General features: G+C 57.2%; 8 protein-coding genes and 1 non-coding gene across 9 annotated transcripts; 3 read left to right on the top strand and 6 right to left on the bottom strand.

The window, feature by feature from the left end:
- Positions 1-386: 386 nt before the first annotated feature.
- On the bottom strand, positions 387-1,438 carry K452DRAFT_290327 (uncharacterized protein). The gene is made up of 2 exons (XM_033540981.1): positions 1,302-1,438; positions 387-1,237 (listed from the first exon to the last, which is right to left on the bottom strand). The coding sequence occupies exons 1-2, from the start codon at positions 1,404-1,406 to the stop codon at positions 590-592; spliced, it is 753 nt and encodes a 250-aa protein (XP_033394388.1). The 5' UTR covers positions 1,407-1,438; the 3' UTR covers positions 387-589.
- Positions 1,439-1,543: 105 nt separating this feature from the next.
- Positions 1,544-2,358, bottom strand: K452DRAFT_82959 (uncharacterized protein; the record flags this gene model as incomplete). Its single annotated transcript, XM_033547197.1, has 3 exons — positions 1,544-1,793; positions 1,847-1,977; positions 2,031-2,358. Coding segments are annotated over 2 exons (411 nt in total), but the record flags the coding sequence as incomplete, so codon positions are not given.
- A 566-nt stretch (positions 2,359-2,924) lies between these two features.
- K452DRAFT_328497 (uncharacterized protein) lies at positions 2,925-3,330 on the bottom strand (the record flags this gene model as incomplete). The annotated part of the gene is made up of 3 exons (XM_033544991.1): positions 2,925-3,119; positions 3,188-3,257; positions 3,323-3,330. The coding sequence occupies 3 exons, from the start codon at positions 3,328-3,330 to the stop codon at positions 2,925-2,927; spliced, it is 273 nt and encodes a 90-aa protein (XP_033394386.1).
- On the top strand, positions 3,264-4,042 carry K452DRAFT_82944 (uncharacterized protein). Its single transcript, XM_033547196.1, has one exon. It carries the CDS (start codon positions 3,339-3,341, stop codon positions 3,789-3,791), a length of 453 nt encoding a protein of 150 aa, XP_033394385.1. The 5' UTR covers positions 3,264-3,338; the 3' UTR covers positions 3,792-4,042.
- A 250-nt stretch (positions 4,043-4,292) lies between these two features.
- K452DRAFT_328496 (uncharacterized protein) lies at positions 4,293-5,692 on the top strand (the record flags this gene model as incomplete). Its single annotated transcript, XM_033544990.1, has 4 exons — positions 4,293-4,444; positions 4,678-4,790; positions 4,867-5,524; positions 5,596-5,692. 4 exons carry the CDS (start codon positions 4,293-4,295, stop codon positions 5,690-5,692), a joined length of 1,020 nt encoding a protein of 339 aa, XP_033394384.1.
- A 2,974-nt stretch (positions 5,693-8,666) lies between these two features.
- K452DRAFT_82899 (uncharacterized protein) lies at positions 8,667-10,724 on the top strand. Its single transcript, XM_033547195.1, has 3 exons — positions 8,667-8,682; positions 8,742-9,482; positions 9,606-10,724. The coding sequence occupies exons 2-3, from the start codon at positions 8,840-8,842 to the stop codon at positions 10,535-10,537; spliced, it is 1,575 nt and encodes a 524-aa protein (XP_033394383.1). The 5' UTR covers positions 8,667-8,682; positions 8,742-8,839; the 3' UTR covers positions 10,538-10,724.
- Positions 10,725-12,990: 2,266 nt separating this feature from the next.
- K452DRAFT_276323 (uncharacterized protein) lies at positions 12,991-14,820 on the bottom strand (the record flags this gene model as incomplete). The annotated part of the gene is made up of 4 exons (XM_033539270.1): positions 14,431-14,820; positions 13,550-14,381; positions 13,366-13,498; positions 12,991-13,290 (listed from the first exon to the last, which is right to left on the bottom strand). Exons 1-4 carry the CDS (start codon positions 14,798-14,800, stop codon positions 12,991-12,993), a joined length of 1,635 nt encoding a protein of 544 aa, XP_033394382.1. The 5' UTR covers positions 14,801-14,820.
- A 187-nt stretch (positions 14,821-15,007) lies between these two features.
- Positions 15,008-15,098, bottom strand: K452DRAFT_t122. The gene has a single exon. It is a non-coding gene; the product is annotated as a tRNA-Val (tRNA).
- Positions 15,099-17,757: 2,659 nt separating this feature from the next.
- Positions 17,758-17,940, bottom strand: K452DRAFT_193617 (uncharacterized protein; the record flags this gene model as incomplete). Its single annotated transcript, XM_033535889.1, has 1 exon — positions 17,758-17,940. A coding segment is annotated over one exon (183 nt), but the record flags the coding sequence as incomplete, so codon positions are not given.
- Between the last annotated feature and the right edge of the window lies 1 nt (position 17,941).

Here is a 17,941-nt window from a genome sequence, read left to right as displayed (position 1 = left end):
GCTTTTTCTTTTTCTTCTTCTTGCGCAAGCGGGGCCGTGCGCGGCGAGCTTTGTCGCACGCATTTCGGCGGGAGGGGTTGGAGGGTTTGATTTGGTGATGGTGGGGTGGTGCTTGATTGAAGCGAAGGTGTGCGGGTTGCTTGGGATTTAATGGTTGGGGATGTTGCCATGTTGTACTTGTTACCTACAGTGGTGAATGCTGCTTTGGAGAAGCGAACGTGTGTTGTAATCCTTATAATAGATTGTCTGATTTAAGGTATTGAAAGCACTCTACCTTAAAGCACCTACAAGTCCTTATACGTGGACAAACTGCTCCCTATAAATTACTTCTTGGATGGATCTGGAGTCTACGCTTATAGCTAGCTAGGTAGCAACTTACAAGGACATGTAAACGAGGGCACTATACTTTCCTGGCCGTGGTGTATGCACAGTGGTTCATTGCGGACTGCGTTGCAAAGCGCCCGGCATCCTCTAGCATATATACTTTGTTACCGAAATAAGAGTAGCGGCCGTTATATCTGTCGTGCAAGGGTATGTAGAAAGCCCAAGTTCTGGGGGTATGATCGAGTGGTTTTGACGCACCACATGCTCAGCAATCAGTCCTCATAGTAGCGTCCAGCCACACAACGCCCGCCTGCACCCCATCCACAACCCTAATTCTCTTTCCCGACTCCTCGCCGAGCTCTTCAATGCAAGCTTCCCTCACCATTTCCTCCATGCCTGCCATGCCGGCACAGCCCAGACACACGGCGCCGACATCGCCCCCACCTACCAGTCTCTTGGTCGCATCCATCATCTTACGGCGCACCTCATCGGGCGGCGCATCATGCAGCTCGGTGGCATTCAAGCCCGTCGTCTCGACACCCGCGAAGCGCTTCCCCGCCGTCTCGCCAGTGCCCAAGAAGGCGGTAACAGCGCCCGTCAAGATCTCTTCCCATACCTTGCCGGTGCTCACGATGCCGAACTTCTGGTCGGGCGCGACGAGCTGCAAGCTCGCGGTGACGCTTGCCTCGAAGATGCCTGTGACGGGCTTGTGGTTTCTCTTGACGTCGTCCTGGCACTTCAGCAGCGGCACCAGCGGGTGCGGCGAGTAGCAGGCCACGAGGAAGGCGTCATGCTGGGGCAGCAGCGGGAGGAGGCGCGGGAGGCAGTGCTCGACGCTGGCAGCGGCGTCGGCCTCGTTGTTGATACTCTTGATGCCTGAAGGCGCGGTGAAGTAGGCGCACGTGGTGGTCGCCTGGCAGGCCAAGCAGTTAACATTAGTGGAGACGGCAGAGGGACGGTTAGCTAGGGAGAACAACGGAATCGAGGCCAAGGGCATTGACGAGAGGCTCCAGGCCTCGGGTCATGGCCTCGGTGCAGTTCGGGTTGATGACCAGGATGGAGCGCGACTTGCGGGTGGCCATGACGTGTGTCACGATGGGTTGGAGGAGTGAGCTGGCGTTGGTGTTGTTGGGAGCCTTCGGAAAATCAGCGGTTGGCGGCGATCGGCGGGGTGCGGCTTGCGGCTGAGTTTCTTGACGTCACTCGTCGCGGCTTGTGTTTCACCTGGAGAGTTCACGGGAGGTCTAGCCATTTGTCACCGTGTCATGCTTCGTTCAACTTCGTATTATCACTATCAGCTTCTGTTCCTCAACGCTATTGATCCTTGCCGGTTGTGTGTCAGGGTATCTTAGCAAAAACCACCTCATCGTCGGGCCCGGTCCACCATGCATGCGCCCAGGTGCATGCTCAAATTGAATGCTCATTTAATCGTCAAAGTCAAAGTCATTTATGTGATTTTCCAACAAAGTCTAGGTACACAGCGTCAGTGGAGTGCACGGGCGGTTACGACCATCCTACATACCAGGTTTGGGGGTGTCGTCGTATCCAGGGGGAACATTGGAAGCTCAGCTCAGCGGAAGCAGCTAAACCTGCCGAGACTGAAGCGGAAAGGAGCCCTGCGGACGCCGTTCTTGTCGACGATGATGCCACCACCTGCGCCAAGAGTCAGCATAAGGATAGAGCGGCATGAGATTGTGATGTCCTACCGCCGTGGCGGCCGCCCCACTGCTTAGTCCACATCAGGCCCATCTTGTTGTTGATCCAAAGAAGAGAGTTGTTGCGAGGTTGGTTGGTTGGTTGTAGGTGAAACAGGTATTCACGAGGAGAGTTGATCGAGGGGGTTGAGAGTGGAAAGGTCGGTCTTTTTATGCGTTGGTGACGACACAGCCAAGAGATCGCGGAAACAGGACTGTTGCTACTCCTAGGGTGGACGTGGCAGTGTGGCAGGTGGCGCGGGTGCGTGGCTGTGCGCGCGGCCCTTGTGAAAGCTTCCCCAGACACTTGGGCACGGGAACCAGCGCGGATCAGCAATGCAATATCATTTCGACTACTCTAGACCTTTCTTGTGCCGTTGACGTGCTTAGGCTTGCGATTCATGCCTGCCTTGCAATTGGTGCAACGACTTTCGGAGATTGCACGCGTGCCGCAGACAAAGTGACTACCACATCTGTTCCCGCCTACAAGCCACCAATATGCCGTCGACGCGAAAAGAAACGTCTGGCGCCATGCACTCTGGACAAACGAGCCTGCGCCGTTTGCCCAAGCGGCCGCGCATCCACCGCGTAATTGAACCCCGTCGTGAACGCGTTACCACGCTGCCGACGCGGACTTTGTAGCCAGTTATGAACGTACCGGCCGTCTGGTAGGAACCAATTGTATGTCATTCGTTTATTGGGCCTGAAGATATGTGACTGGCAAGAGCATCCAGAACATGGAAAGCCGCGAAATATCCAGCTTTTCTAAACTACCTAACTGAACCGAGCGTGACCGTAACGCCCCCCAAGACGCTTCCATTCGACATGTCCTAGACCCAATGATATACTACAGCTTTTGCATACCAGAGCGTGCAATCCCCATGCTCTTTTCCCCCCATGGCGCCTTTACCTGTTGGGAAGGGTGCCGCCCTGGGCCATGGCAGCGTTCTGCTCTTGGAAGCGGTTGCCGAGTCTCTCGGAGCCCTTGAGAATCTTGTCGACGCAGCGCATGACGCAGCCCTCCTCGCGGGAGCCGAGGGACTTGGTGGAGAAGTCGTTGATGCAGTCGTCGAAGCACCTCTGGACGAGGTTCGAGTACATCTGGCGCCAAGTGGGTCAGCGTCCGGAGGGGAATCAGGATAGGTTGCGGCACTGTGGCGCGAGCTTACCGTCATGAACTCCTTCATCTGCTTCCTCTCCATGCGACCCTGCAGCTCGCGCTGCTCAGCACCGGAAAGACTGGACGGCAGAGGTTAGCGGGGTTCGGTTCGGTGTCGGAGGGGTGGCGGGCAGGGTTAACGCACGCGTCCATGGCAGCAGATGGTGGGTATTAAAGGTAGGATGGATAGAGATTGCGGATTGCGGTTGGGGTTGCTGTTGCTGTTGCTGTTGGTGATGCTGTTGCGGTGCGGTGTGTGTGTGTGCAGCAGCTTGCTTTGCGGAGGAGCTTTGAACACAATTTTTGGGCGTAGGCGAATTGACGTAGGCTTGGCCCCGGGGAGAGGAGCCCAATGGAGCAGCGAGGCGCGCCGAATTATCCTGCTTCTCCGCCGGTTTCTTGATCAGACCCTGATTAGCGCTGGCTTTGCTGGGGCCGGCGCGAGGATTGGTTCGCGTCCTGACTCTTCTGATACAAACCCAATGCCTACAAAGAGGGATCCCTATTTTAGCCTAAGCCCGCCGCTGCTGCCAGCGCTCGCTCGACACGCTTCGACTCGCCCTCCCTCTCCTCTCCCTTTGCTTGCTTGCCTCTCACCCCGTCGCTCGTTCTGACTGCCCTGCTGCCGTGCCCGTCCTCGTCGCGTCCTCGTATCCCGCGCAGCAGTCTTTGATTCCCCCTCCGATCATTACCGGGACGAGGCGCACGCCTGACCAGGGACCAACGACGAGCCACCACGGCCGCACAAATATCATCGCATTACATCACCCTAAGAGTCGAGCTGATCGTCTTTTCCGCGATCTTCAACGTTGCACTACCTGGAACGACAACGGCCTTTCTGCATCCGCCGCACCCTTCACCCTCCCCGTCCTCACTTCGCCGCGCAGCCTTGGCCTGACGCGCGCAGCCGTCGCCCCCAGCGCCACGCCCTCCGTCCCCTCCGACCCGGCCCAGCGTGCAGCGTAAGCCGCATTCGAGCGACGTCGTCGCTTCGGCTTTGGCTATTTTAGGAACAGCCGCGACCTGGCTCGCGCACCGCACCCGACAGCCACCATCGCGCATCCCCACAACACACCACGCCGGAGAGGCTGCCCGACTGCCACTGACCCGACACAATGCCCCACGGCGCGTCTGCCAGCACCTCGCGCAATTGGGAGCCCACGCCGGCTGCCGCCCAAGCTGAAGGCCCTCCGTCAAAGCGCGATCTGACCTCCTGGTGGAGGCAGTTCAAACGGGGGAACGCAAAGAGGGAAGAAGATAAGGGTACGTTTCTCAACACGCTCCGGAGGAAGTTGTTCAAGGCTTCAGGCAAGTACGCATCGAACCTCCGGTCTTCCCTCCAGGGGACCCGGCTGTCCAAGTTGCTGGCTGGAAGCACTCGTCCATCTTCTTCCTGCGCGCACACAATGCGCGCGGTCACATACGAAAAGCTGATTACACCTTGTGATACACAGAGGCCGAAAAGCCCCGCGGCATCTTCGGCGTCCCTCTCCAGGAGAGTATCAAGTACGCGAACGTGGCCATCTCCCTTCTCAACGAGGAAGGCCAGAGCTATATCTACGGCTATGTGCCCATCGTCGTGGCCAAGTGCGGTGTTTTCCTGAAAGAGAAAGGTCAGTTTGATCCTCTGCGCACGCCTTGGTCCGCGCTTGGAAACAACAGATATGTGCTGACGGCTTGTGTCGGTAGCGGTGGACATCGAAGGTATCTTTCGCCTAAGCGGGTCCGAAAAGCGCATCAAAGAGCTCAGAGAGGCTTTCAACTCACCCGACAGATATGGAAAAGGCCTAGACTGGACGGGCTATACGGTTCACGATGCTGCTAACATCCTGCGCCGATACTTCAACACGCTTCCTGAACCGATCATCCCTCTGGAGTTCTACGAGTCTTTTAGGCGGCCGCTACGCAACCACCAAGCCCAAGCTGTCGGCCAGATCGAAGGCCAGGGCCCGTCGGAAGGAGAGTTCGATATTGATGCGGCGATCAAACGGTACCAAAAGCTCATCACCGAGCTGCCGCCGCTCAACCGTCAACTGTTGTTGTACATCCTCGACCTGCTGGCCGTCTTCGCGTCAAAGTCCGACTTCAACAAGATGACGACGCCCAATCTTGCGGCCATCTTCCAGCCGGGCATCCTCTCTCACCCAAGCCACGACATGGCACCGCCGGAATACCGTTTGAGCCAGGATGTCTTGATCTTCCTAATTGAAAACCAGGACAACTTCCTTATTGGCATGCAGGGTACGGCGGCCGATGCGAAAACAGTTGAAGAGGTGGAGAGCGGACCCTCGACTCCTGTCGGAAGGGCTCCTACAACGCCCAGCCGAGCCAAGACAACTATTGGAAGGTCGTCATCGAACGCAAGCGCTGGAGCCGAGAGTGTCCGTAGGCAAGGTCTCATCAGAAGGAACGTATCAGTCTCATCGAAAAGATCCAGGGCCTCAGGGAACGTGGCGCCAAGCCCAGTCACTCCGTCTTTCACCCCCAGTTCTGGATCCGGCGTCCACAGAAGTAACACGGTCCCGTCGAAGAAATCACCAGCCGTTGCTGCAAGGCGCTTCGACCGTGAGAACCATAGCCCGAACGCAGGCCATCGTAGCCCTCCTCCGGTTGCATCAGTCTCCGTCGCTGAACCTAAGCCAATTCTTAACATTCCTCCGGTGCTACTGCCTGGAGGTTTGAGACCCCCTCCAGCTGCGGCCCAAATTATTTCTCCTCCTTCTAGCGAAGATACCACCCCTCTGGCAGCGCCGCCCAGTGTAACTTCAGCTACTGGTCTGCTACCAAACAGGGCCCCTTCGGAGCTTGCGTCGCAGAAGAGATCTGAAAGGGCAGAGCATGACACTCCCACTGGTTTTCGCTCCTTGTCCAACATGTTTTCACCATCTCCTTCCTCTGATGGCGAAACCAAGGAAAAGCGCCGCCCCAACAAGCTTCAAAAAAAAAGGGCTCCAAGCACCAACCCTAGCGCTGCCAGTTCGAGCACTTCGCTCCACAACTCTGGCGCCGGTTCCCATGCAGGACCGCCATCTCCGCTGCCTCCTGGCATCGCGGCGAGCCCACCAGCCAAAGACCAGAAAGGTATCTCTCCGATCGAGGAGACATTGGGGGAAAAGCACGAACATCATCATCCACTGCAGCCAAGCATGTCGCCGACCGCATCCATGCGCTCTCACTCAACCGTGGCCGATTACTCGGAAATGGAGCACGATTTTGAGCCCGGTTCAGAGCACCACGAGAGGGATAGAAGACGTCGGTGGCGCATATCTCATAAAAAAGAGGCTAGCGAGCCCCCTTCCGTGGGTACTAATGCCGTTGCCGAGCAAAGTATGAGCTCCTTTGGGTCCAAGGCTGGCCGTAAGAGCTTGACCCTCGATCCTGCGGAAGCTTCAAGCGCGGCAGCTGCCTGGGCTGAAGCAAGCAAGGAGGCTGACAAAAGGAGCGCTGGCGGCCCCATCGAATGGTTTCGTGGAAAACTGGCAGAGAGGAAGGAGCGGGAAGAAGCGAAAGCGCGCACCAAAAGCCCGCCCAACAGCCGCATCGAAACTGCAACAGCTTCGGAAAGGCAGCGATCGGCGAGTAATCTCTCGCCCATTAGTCAGACCATGCACGGGAGAGGTCGATCGGTGGATCTTGCTAGGGCAGAGCCGCAGCCCGTGCTCGACGCGAGAGAACAGACTGAGCTTAAGTCGGGGAGGGAAAAGGAGCAGGGCGCTGAGCAGATAGCGCCTAGTCAGTCCTCTGAACAAGCGTCACCGCCAGCGAGGGCGACTGTGGTTGAACCCATGGCTGGTTCGATCGCTCCGACTGCACCGACTGTGTCGGCTGCTCCGGCTATGCCGGCTGCTCAGGCCCTCTCTCCTCGGGCAGCGCCGACCGAGTGGGCTGCGCGGCCTATACGAACCGATCTGCCCATTCCTTCGGAGCCTGTGTCGCGGGCTCAAGGGTCCATGTCACCTGCGCGGGGACCGGTATCCCCATCAGTGTCCGCTATAGCTAGTCCGACGTACCCAGGCGGCCCAGGAAGCGAGACGCCTAAGGAAGGAAAGTCTCCGGATACACAGCCACCAACGTCGCCGCAGCAGAGTGGACAGCCTGTCCGTTCCATGCTAGACATCTAGCCCCGTATGACAACGGTCTCTTCGTATTGTCTGGACGATGGAACGTCCATGCACGGTCGGTGTGCACTGAATCATTGCGCTGTCCTCCAGTCGATTGTACATTCGGTACCGTCGGTCTGGTCTCATGATTTTTCCTCGATTGGGGAGAGGAGCATCTAAACGGAAGTTCATCGTCGACATACTACCGATGGTCGGTGGGTTTCAGGAAGTCGGTTCTGATGTTTGAGCATGCCTTGCCATCTGCTTGTCGATGTCAGCCAACGGGTCGCAATCGGGGATCTTCTTCTGGTCTCGGGTGGGATGCATCGGGGTGCGGCTGAGAGGCCACCCGCCGTCGACCTTTGCTTTATTTTTGCTTCATTGCTTTCTTTTTTTTCTTCAAACTTTGCAGATTTCTTCATACTTGGGGGGGCGGAGGGAAGGATTTTGCTCGTCTGAAAGCGCCGCAGCGAAGGCGCGCGCGTAATGTGGCTCATAGTCTATTCGTCATTGCGGGCTTTTTCCCCCATCCGTTTGCTTCAAGACTAACTCTTTGCTTTCCGATTTGTCCTCGAGTGTTCTTTTTTTGATTTTTAACTCGGGCGCGAAGGCGAGAGGTTACGAGGACGGCGGGACTTCCGCCACTGAGAGAGTCGGCGGAGGCCTGGGGCGCCACTAGGCGGCGGTGGCAGCCAGATACGAGAGCGGTGCACGGGGACTCTTTTGCTTATGTAGTCTAGGGCCTGTGATTGGCCAATGAACAGCGGCATGTCAAGGTGTAACCAGGCCCGTCACGACGTTTTTGACTAAGAGGTACGAAGAGGTACGAGAGGTCCGAAAACGGCACTGCCCTCTGTCGTTCTCGGCCGGCTGCGACGATCACGGCCGATAGACGGTAGAACCCAGGCCTCGGATCATGGCCTTCAGGCGCTATAATTAGCATGCTGCTCGGGCTGAAACAGTGGCCGCGGGCGCCACTAACGCGACGTCATGGAGAGACAGCAGCAGGCGCAAAAAGCAGGGAAAAGACGAGTCGGGCTGCTACCCGGGCGCATGAAGCGAATGAGACAGCCACGACAGCGTAGTGTGGGCGTGGCATCATGGGCCGGATCAAGGGCGCGGGCAGCGCGCGCGATGGAGGAGCAGGGACCGCGCGTGGGCCGCCGCCTGTTTCTAGCGGGCGCCACCACTCGTCGACCTCTCTTGTCCTTGACTTTCCCGCACGCCTCGTATCCACAACTAGGAGCTGAGGCCCGCAACGGCCGGCCGCTATAGTTATCCTTTTGCCTCGCTCTCCCCCATCTGTCCGACTCCTGTGAAACTCCTACTCCTCACTCGCTCCCGCACTCGCTCCCCCGCCTTCGTTGCTGCCACGTTCTTCCTCTCTCGGACCACACGCCACATTGTAAGCACCCACGTCCTCATTTACCCGCTGCTTTACCCACTAACATGGCTCCCTGAAAGTTCCATATCCGCCTCAATCCCAATCGCTTTCCTCTCTCTCTCTCTCTCTCTCTCTCTCCCTCCCTCTCTCGCTTTCTCTCGTTCGTCCGCTCGCCAAGATGCCCGGACACCGCAGAAACGCCTCTCTCCGGAACATCGTCCTCCTGGGCCTGCCGCTCGCCGGTGCCTTTGTCGTCCCCGATCAGCACGACGTCTCCAACGCTCTCCAGAACCGTGCTCACCCCGTCGTTCGCGATGGCGTAGAGGCCGTGTCGGGAGCCTACGAGGCCGCCTCCCACTGGGTCGCCGGCAAGGTCGATGTCGTCAAGAGGCAGGCAAGTGATGCCAGCAGCGCTGCCGAGGCTCCCGCGACCTCTGCTGCTGCCCCTGCTGCAGACAGCTCGTCCGCCGTTGCCGAGACGTCGGCCGCGGTTGCGCCCACCTCGCAGGCGGCCTCGCAGGCGGCCTCATCCGCGGCGGCCCCCAGCCCCAGCACGACGGCCGAAGAGGCTAGCACCACCGTCGCACCCAGCAGCACCGCAGCACCTACCAGCCAGGCGGCGCCTACCAGCGCAGAGGCGACGACGGAAACGACATCTGCTTCCGAGCAAAGCTCGGCTATCCCAAGTACGTCTGTTTCCGCTCCCTCTTCCACTGCTGCCCCGTCCACCACGGCCGAACCCTCGACCACTGCCCCGAGCACCACTGCCCCGAGCACCACTGCCCGCACAAGTGCTCCTTCATCCGAGGCATCTTCCCAAGGTGCGTCAGAGACGAGTACATCTCCTACTTCTGCCCCCACTTCTGCCCCCTCGAGTGCGGCTGCATCTTCGACCGAGGCCTCTTCCGCTCGAGCATCATCAGCTGATGCCACTTCAACGGAAGCTTCCCGGTCGACTACTGCTGCCGCATCATCCACAGGTGCGTCCGAATCGAGCCAATCCACCTCCGAGGCCTCCCCTTCTTCCACCCAGGCATCTTCGACTGATGCGTCCTCTACGGATGCATCCTCCACGGATGCCTCCTCCGCCCGGACCTCAGCTTCGGCCTCGGAATCCACCCGCACCTCTGGCTCTAACCCCTCTACCACCGCTCGCGCTTCAGAATCGTCATCTGGTTCGAGTACTGACTCGGTCGCGTCTTCCACAGCCCAGGAAACCACAGCGACGGTCATTAGCACCGCCGATTCCACCACTACCGAGTCTTCCAAGACTACGGCCAAGACTACCGCTAAAGCCACGACCACGGTGGCTTCCACCAAGGTCCGCACTTCGACGCAGGCCATCGTGATCCCCGTTACGATCTCTACGACTGACCGTGAGGGCCGCACCGTCACTGTCACTTCTTCCGCCCTTGACCGCGCCACCGCCAGTGTCACCACGGATGTCACGACGACCAACACCAAGGGCAAGACTGTGACTGTTCGCACGACTGCCCCAGCCGTTGTTCACACGACTACCGACGCCCAGGGTGCCACGGTCACCACGACCTCGCGTGCCCAGGTGTACAAGGCCCCGACCTTCACTTCGGGCCAAGTCGTCAGCACGACCAACGACCAGGGCTCCACCATGGTTACCACGTACACGCCCGATGGCGGTAGCGTCAGCAGCCTTGTCCTGCAGACGACGACGCTTGACGACGGTAGCCTGCAGACGCTGACCAGCTACGCTACGGTTGCCGCCGCCAGCGCGACCGATGCTGACGCGACCACCGAGGCCCCCAGTCTTCAGACTGGCAACTCGGCGGCCCACCAACTGGGTAGCAAGATGGCCGCTGCTGCGGCCGCCGGTCTTGCCGGTGCCGCGTTCATGCTTTAAAAGGGTGAAAAAACAGTGGTTTTTATGTGATTTATTTGTACAGTTTCTCATATACACATTCCTTTTATGCACAGCGAACGGATGGACGGATCTCAAGGATTATGGGCTGTTTTTTTCTTCTTCGAAATCTTTTCTCTCTCTACTTAATACGGGAGGAATCACGGGGGGAAACAGGGCATAGTCTCCTTTTGACTCTTGTGTTCCTTTTTCTCTTAATTTTTTCCTCTCTCTCTATCTCTCTCGGTCTTTGGGGCAACGTTGCGCTCCTGTCGTCTCGATCTCGAGTCTCGCCGACCCGACCACCCACACCTAGCCACCTGCGTACCTACTACGCACACACGCCTAGCCTGTCTGTCTAGACACTGTCTATCAGTCAGTCAGTCTCTTCACGACCTTGATGAAAAAAAGAATATATAGACTGCGCGCCGGTCATGACTGTCCTTCTTGGTATCGCCACTGAAAACGAATGCTGCTGCTGCTGTTGTTGAAGAAGAAGAAGTTTGTTGTTTGCGATGGAGGACGAGGATGGGGATGGTGGTGTTTGCACACTTGTGGTGTGGAAAAATGTTGGGAGGATGCTGTTTGGGTTGATTTGGGTTGGTTTGGTGAAAGTGAAAAATTGTGGATGGTATATATACTTATATGTGTACGTACGTATATATGGAAATGCGATATGTGTTATGGTATTTATGGATCTGGTGTAGAGGTGATGTGCGAGATGTGGAGAGGAAGTGGCAGTGATACTGTGTCTTTGCTTCGGACACTGTCCACTGCGGTTAGATGGGCAATTATCAGTATGCTCTGTAACTTATAAGGACCATACTAATCTGCTCACGAGGTTATATAGGCAAACTTCCCAATTGCACAAAATCTAACAATCCAACATGGGCACATATACGAATAACAATCAACTCCTACAATGGCAGTAGTACACGACATGCAACAACAAAACGCATCCACCATCTACCAGTCTACCTACCTACCCACCTACCTCCACGGTGCTGTGTCACTGACGGACGGAGGCCATGCATGCAAGCACGACCCTCGCAGCTATATGTTTCTCTCTCCAAGCTACCATTTACCCATTTGTCATTTGCTAGGTATTTCCCTGGCACGTGTGTATAGACGCCCGTGATACATACATACTACGTACATGGCGTCAACAGCGAGTAGGACTGCAAGAAGTCAAAAACCCCCCCCCTTCAACGTCTCAGCCGCAGCGCCCTTCCTCACCGTCCCGCGCCGCTGGCGCCAGGGGGCTGCTGTGGCGTGCGCTGGGTTGGGTTGATTCAGTTCAGCTCAGCTTACGAGGAGCTTGGCTTGGCCCAGCCCGGCGTGTTTGAGGTCCAGCCGTGGCGCGCGCTGGGCTGTTTCGGCGAGGAGTGCGCGGCGGGCTGTGGCGGGCTGTGGCGGGCTGTGGCTTGTTGGTGTTGTTGTGGTTGGGTTTGAGTTTGGGTTTGGGGTAACTGGGTTAGGCTTGGTGGTGCTTGGCTTGGCTTTGGTCGCGGCTTGGCTTTGTTTGGCTTTGTTTGGTTGGGTGGGTGTGGGAAAGAGGGTTGGAGGGAGGTGTGGAGGGGGAGGGTGGGAGAGATGAGACGTAAATAGGTAGGTTGGGGATAAGGGGGTTGTGAGGAGAATCTACCCGTACTCCTAGGTAGGTACTGTGTGCATGTGAGCTCCCAGACCGGCGACAGCATGAGCACGCGTCCCGTCCTCTCCCTCCTTCGTCACACGATTCCTCGACCCGCACGCGTATTTGGTCAGTACCCATGCACCACCACACACACACCAAGACAACCAAACTAACAACCAAACTCAGATTCCCTCATTCCGCGTAATTGTCTTGATACGTACAATGCAAGCAAGCACAGCTCTGCCACCGACCTTTTGGTTTGTGAAAGAAAGAAGAAAGTAAAAAGAAAAAGAGAGACCAAGCAAGCAAGCAAGCGTAGGGGCAGAAATAAAGAGAGGAAGAGGGAGGGAGAGGAGAGAGAGAGAAGAAAAAAAAAAGTTCCACCAAAGCATCTTTCCTCCCTTCCCTTGATTGAGAACGCACACAGTGCAACGCCAAGCAGAGAAAGTAAAAAAGAACAGTTAAACGTCAATGGCTACGTCGCAACGCGCAAGCACAAGAGTATGAAGGCAAGCATGTGGAGTGAGTAGTAGCCACGCGACCAACACCACTGCATGGGAAAGCTGCTTTTTGCCGGCGAACACGTCGAGTGGTCCGCCCCGAGGCGCGTGCACGCACTCCGCGTTTCCCAGCGCCAAAATCTTGCTTGCTTAGATTGCCCTCCCTCCGTGTGCTTCGTTCCATTTTGTCTTTCAATCCAAACCGTTCGGTTCAACTCCTTACACGCACGCCAGCTAGCCAGCCAGCCAGTCCGTCCAGCATCACATCACTCGCCCATCCGCCCACACACTTAGTCATTTGCCGACGTCATCGTTCAATCTCAACCCTGAATCTTGACAAAGTTCGCCAGATGAGGGAACGCTACACGGAACGCGGGGCCGAGGCTCCAGTTCTCGAGGTTGCGCAGGTGCGCCTCGAACGCCGGGTTGATGACCCACTCCTCCGCATCGTCAGTGGGAACAGGAGTGCCAAGGCTGCTGCTGTTTGCCCCGCTTCCCGGCTGCTGCTGCGCTGGCGGCGGCGCCTGCTGCGACGTCGCACTCTGGCTCTGTGTCCCCGCGCTCAAGGCCGTCAGCGCCGGGTCTGTGGTCGAGGCTAGGGCGGCGCTGACAGGCGTCGACTCGGTGGCGGGGTCGATGGGGATGTTGTTGTGCATGTTGGGCGCGGGAGGAGCACCGCCCCCGCTGCTGGGGACGGCCGATGCCGGCAACAGCACGTCACGTTGCTCGTAAGGCCAGTTTAGGCACAGGCTGGTAGTGAATGGAATAAAGAAGTTGTCAAAGGCCTGCTGGGGCTGCAGGGCGATGATGCGGTCGCGGAGGCGGGGCCTGTAGGCAGTGTGAGGGACATGGCCATACTGATGACACGCGGGGACTTACCAGGGCAGATAATCGTGCCACACAGGATGCGGCGTGAACAGCTGACTTGGCCGTGGTGTGATCCAGTCGGGTAGTCGCTCGTAGTTCTCCTGCGTGGGCTCGATCTGCCACCGCATAAAGAGGAACATGATGTACAGCACAGCCACCTTCTCCGCCAGCCCAGAGATGTCCGGGAAGGTGCGGAGGATGTCCGTGAATACCTTGGACAGCGGATGGCTCTGAACCTCCCGGTCGGGATTCAGCAGATATGAAAAGTTGGGATACGCAGGTCCCACGAGCGTTTTTAATGGCACGCCCTGGGCCGCCCGCGCATGTTGTTCTCCCAGAAAGTCTATCAGCAAGCTATCGAGTACGCACGTTGGATCGAGGTTGCGCGGCAGTGTGTTCGATGCCTCGAGCGGACGTCCGTTAAAGTCCAAACCAGACGATTGCATGCCCGGACCGCCATGACCCACGCCATTGTTCAGCTTGGCCATACGCTGATTGTTATCCAGGAGGAAGTTGACTCCCAAGCGCTCATCCGATTGCGCGTATTCAAGGTCTGGATGGATATTGCTCGGGCGCGGCTGGTCGTAGGGTGTTTGCTGGGGGTGCCATCCGCGGACGTGGCTGGTGGGTGGCACGCCCGGGAAAGCCCAATGGCGACCGTTGGATGCCTGGCTGCCGGGCGATGAGGCATTGGTCTGGTCGTGAGGCACACCCGGCTCTTGGACGGCGGGCACGGACGGATGAAAGGCGCGTTGATCGGGCATGTGCATGTGTTGCTGGGCTCGAGGATCGGCCTCGTGGGGCGGAAGCTGGAGAGGGCTCCTCTCGGCGGCGGCTGCCAGCTCTGCGGGGTGGTCAGCGGGAGAGAACAGCCAAAGACGCGTGTTACGTGCCATTGAGACCGTGATTGCCCAGGATGGGCTGAAGGAGGGTCATGACGGTCGAGAGGCGGCGGCGGATGTCATCGTTCTGGGCCTGGATGGCCTCCTTGTCGCGCAGGACCGACTGGAGCTCATGGTAGGGCTGCTGCGACTCGAGCTCGCGGATCCGCTGATTCAAGCGCTCAATCTGATTCTTGGTGCGCTCGCGGATGGCGCGCTGGGCCTCGCGGTCGTTGGCGCGTTTGCGGGCGAGCTGCTCAGGAGTGAGGTTGGCGACGCCGCGCGACGACGGATTGGTCGAGGTGCGACGACGCTTGGGCTGGGAGCGGCCCTGCTCGGCGGGCGAGTCGTGCTGAGCGTTGTCGTCGTTCTCGTCCTGCATGACTAGACGTGGTGTTGTGGAGGTACAGCTTTTTGGATAGTCATGTCTGCCGCGGGTGAGCGTATCAGAAGACGAGTCATGAATCGACTTTGCCGGCCCGCCACATCCCGGCGAAAATCCGGCCGTGGGGTATGGAAAAACTAGAAAAACTATTCCCCGGAGCAACCGAGCAAAAAATAATGCTGTCAAATGCAAAGCAAAACAAAATATCGGATGCGCGACTTGAACGCGCGACCTTCAGTGCTCACAAGATGCGATCTTGTTAGACTGACGTGATAACCAACTACACCAACCCGACTTTGACAAAGAATATTGTTGTAGTTAAATATATGTACTACTCAAAAATTTGGCGATGATGACCGTCATCATCATCCACATCTACCATTCAACACCAAATATGAAATGGCCCAGCATGTGCTGCCAGCCTTAGCAAAACGGAAGAAGATAGATGGAGTTCATCCTGAGTTCGGTCGCCACCATTGGGACGCATGTTGTGATGATGATGATGATGATGATGATGATGATGTCCCTTGTTCTGCCGTTCCTTGTCCTGTGTAAGAAGAAGATTCAAACACTACGGCCTTCTATTTGTAGTCTTTCATTTCTCGGGCACAGTATGATCGCTTAGTTACTCATTCTTTTATCCTCGGTATTGACAAAGCTGCTGAGTGGCACGGGATAGGGTGTGGTTCGTTGTAAACGCTGCTTGATTGTGGATTGCGACTATATTTGCTCCAGCTCATACTTACACGCTCGTTCACATCCTGGTTGGATTCTAGTACAATAAGTTAGAATGACTAAGAAGTGAGGCATCATATATACAAGCGTTTGTTACTTAGACTTCAAGTTTACTTCTTTCGTGTATATTTTTTTTCATATATATTTATTTGAATCGTAAAGGTTATATCTTACGTATTTCTCCAGAAAACACCACTGCCTTTCTTAACAATAAACCGCCGAAAAAAACCTCACTCATCTCTTCGCAAGACTGACTATCCCTGCGATCCAAGGGAGGTATCCACCAGAGCCCCTACCACAACCCATGACAGACTAGAACCACAGTACTAGCCACTCACATCTACCCGACTCCAACGACGACTATCCACTCTCACAACACACGCACACCATCATACAGCAACGACCGCGCTCATCTTCCCCATTCACCAACTAACACTTCGCTATAACATTTGCTTCTGCCAGCACCTTAACCAGCACGAACGTTCAAGAGAGCATGGAGGGAAAATGAACAGGATACTGCGCCAGGAGGCAGCAGTAGGTGCTCAAGAATTTCTTCAGGGATCTCTTCAGAACAGCCTTAGGAGGTAAGATATTAAAGATCTAGATATGCAAGGATGGTCTGGAGGTTATAAATAAACGAAAGACTGGCACGGCGAACTGCCTGCATGCTTCTGCTTGCCTACACGAACTGATTGCTTGTTTCTTGTAGGGATTGCTTGCGTCTTTGTCACAATGACAACAAGCTTTCATTCCCACCAATCCTGCTCAGTCTTCTTGCTCGGCTTTCTTCCATGTAGTAAAAGTAAAAGCAAAAACGAAAGTTATTCCGATTCCAAATCCTTCTCGCCCACAACAAGCACCCCCGCCCCCAAACCAGCTTAACAGCACAGCAACAACAACACCAAGACGGCATTGTTGACGTGCCGCGAATGGCGTAGTTGGCGCAATGTGCCAGCCAGAAGAAGAAGAACACGGTTTAGAGTTCTCGTCTCAGAGGCCACTGCGGAGGAGGAGGAGGAGGATGAGGATGAGGGGGCAGGCGTGAGCGAGCCATGAGAGAATGACTGGCTAGTCGGTCGTGCTGCTGACGATGCGTGGTAGAGAGCGGCATCATCAACAGCACCATCAACACCCACCCAATCCCCTCACAGCAGCCAATCTAACAACCTAAGCGCATACCCAGCAGCTACCTATCCTCTTTGCCTCTTGATCGGGTTTGGTGGTGTAGCGGTTGGGATGAGCGAGGGACCTCTTCGACTGCAGTCGGACATGTTTCTGGAGGGGTTCGTCGTAGGTGGGACGGGGAGGGTGGTCGTGGTTCGTGAGGAAGTAGGCCTGCTTCTGAGGCGGTTGTGGTGCGGACTGCAGGCTGTGCGTGCGTGCGTGAGCGCGGAGAGGTTGTGGCGTGTGAGACGGTGGCCAAAGACGTGGATGTAAAAGGGTATGGAAGTGTAGTGACAGGAAGAGGTGGGATGAAAGTAGGTACTTGTAGAGCAATAGCCATCGCATCACCTACCTACCTGAACGCTACCACTGGGTTCCGTAGAATTGCCAAAAGAGTCCTCTCTATACACGTGAGCAAGCACAGCATCAGTGCACCTCTCTCTCTCTCTCTCCTACGCCTTCGCCTTCGCTGCCTCCGCCTCCGCCTCCGCCTCCAGCCGCCTCTTCTCCGCCTGTCTCGCCTTCAGCCGCGCCAGCGTCGACTCCTCGAAACTGCCACCACCACCACTCTTCGGCGGCTCGCCCTGCGGCGTCTTGGGCGAGAACGAAAACGCCGGCGGCTTGAACCTGCCCGCAGGCGTCGACGGCGCGCTCTGCAAGCCCGAAAAGCGCCCCGCAGGCTTCGTCGGCGTCGCCGCTGCTGCTCCGGGCGCCGTGCCATCCGCCTCGCCATCGGGCACGCGGGTCGTCGAAGCGCGGAAGCCCGCCTGCGCATTCGTGTGTGCTTGTGCTTGTGCGTGTGCGCGCGCGTGCGCCCGCTCCCGCGCCGCGCGCTCCTCCTCCTCGCGCTCCCTGGCCTTCTGCTCCTCGCGCTCCTTGCGCCTCCTCGCCCCGTCCTCGGCCAAGCGCCTGATCTTGACGGCCTCGTTGTGCTCATCCTCGCGCTTGCGCTTGGCGCCCCTCTCCGCCTTCTCAAGCTCCTGCATCATCTGCCTGCGGCGGCTGTCGAGCTTCGCGGCGTGCGCGGCCTTCTGCTTGCGCGCCTCGCGCGTCGCGTCGTACTGGGCGCGGTAGGTGGCATGGGCAAGCAGCTCGACGGCGCGTGTGCCGATGTGGAACGTCTCGACCGCGGCGGGGTTGTCCGGGTTCTTGTCCGGGTGGTGTTTTAGTGAGAATTTGCGGAAGGCGCGCTTGATGTCTTGGGCGGTGGCGGTGGGCTCGACGCCCAGGAGCTCGTAG

This window comes from Aplosporella prunicola (assembly GCF_010093885.1).
Source record: "Aplosporella prunicola CBS 121167 unplaced genomic scaffold K452scaffold_22, whole genome shotgun sequence".
NCBI lineage: Eukaryota > Fungi > Ascomycota > Dothideomycetes > Botryosphaeriales > Aplosporellaceae > Aplosporella > Aplosporella prunicola.
This window is presented reverse-complemented; position numbering and strand designations above follow the sequence as displayed.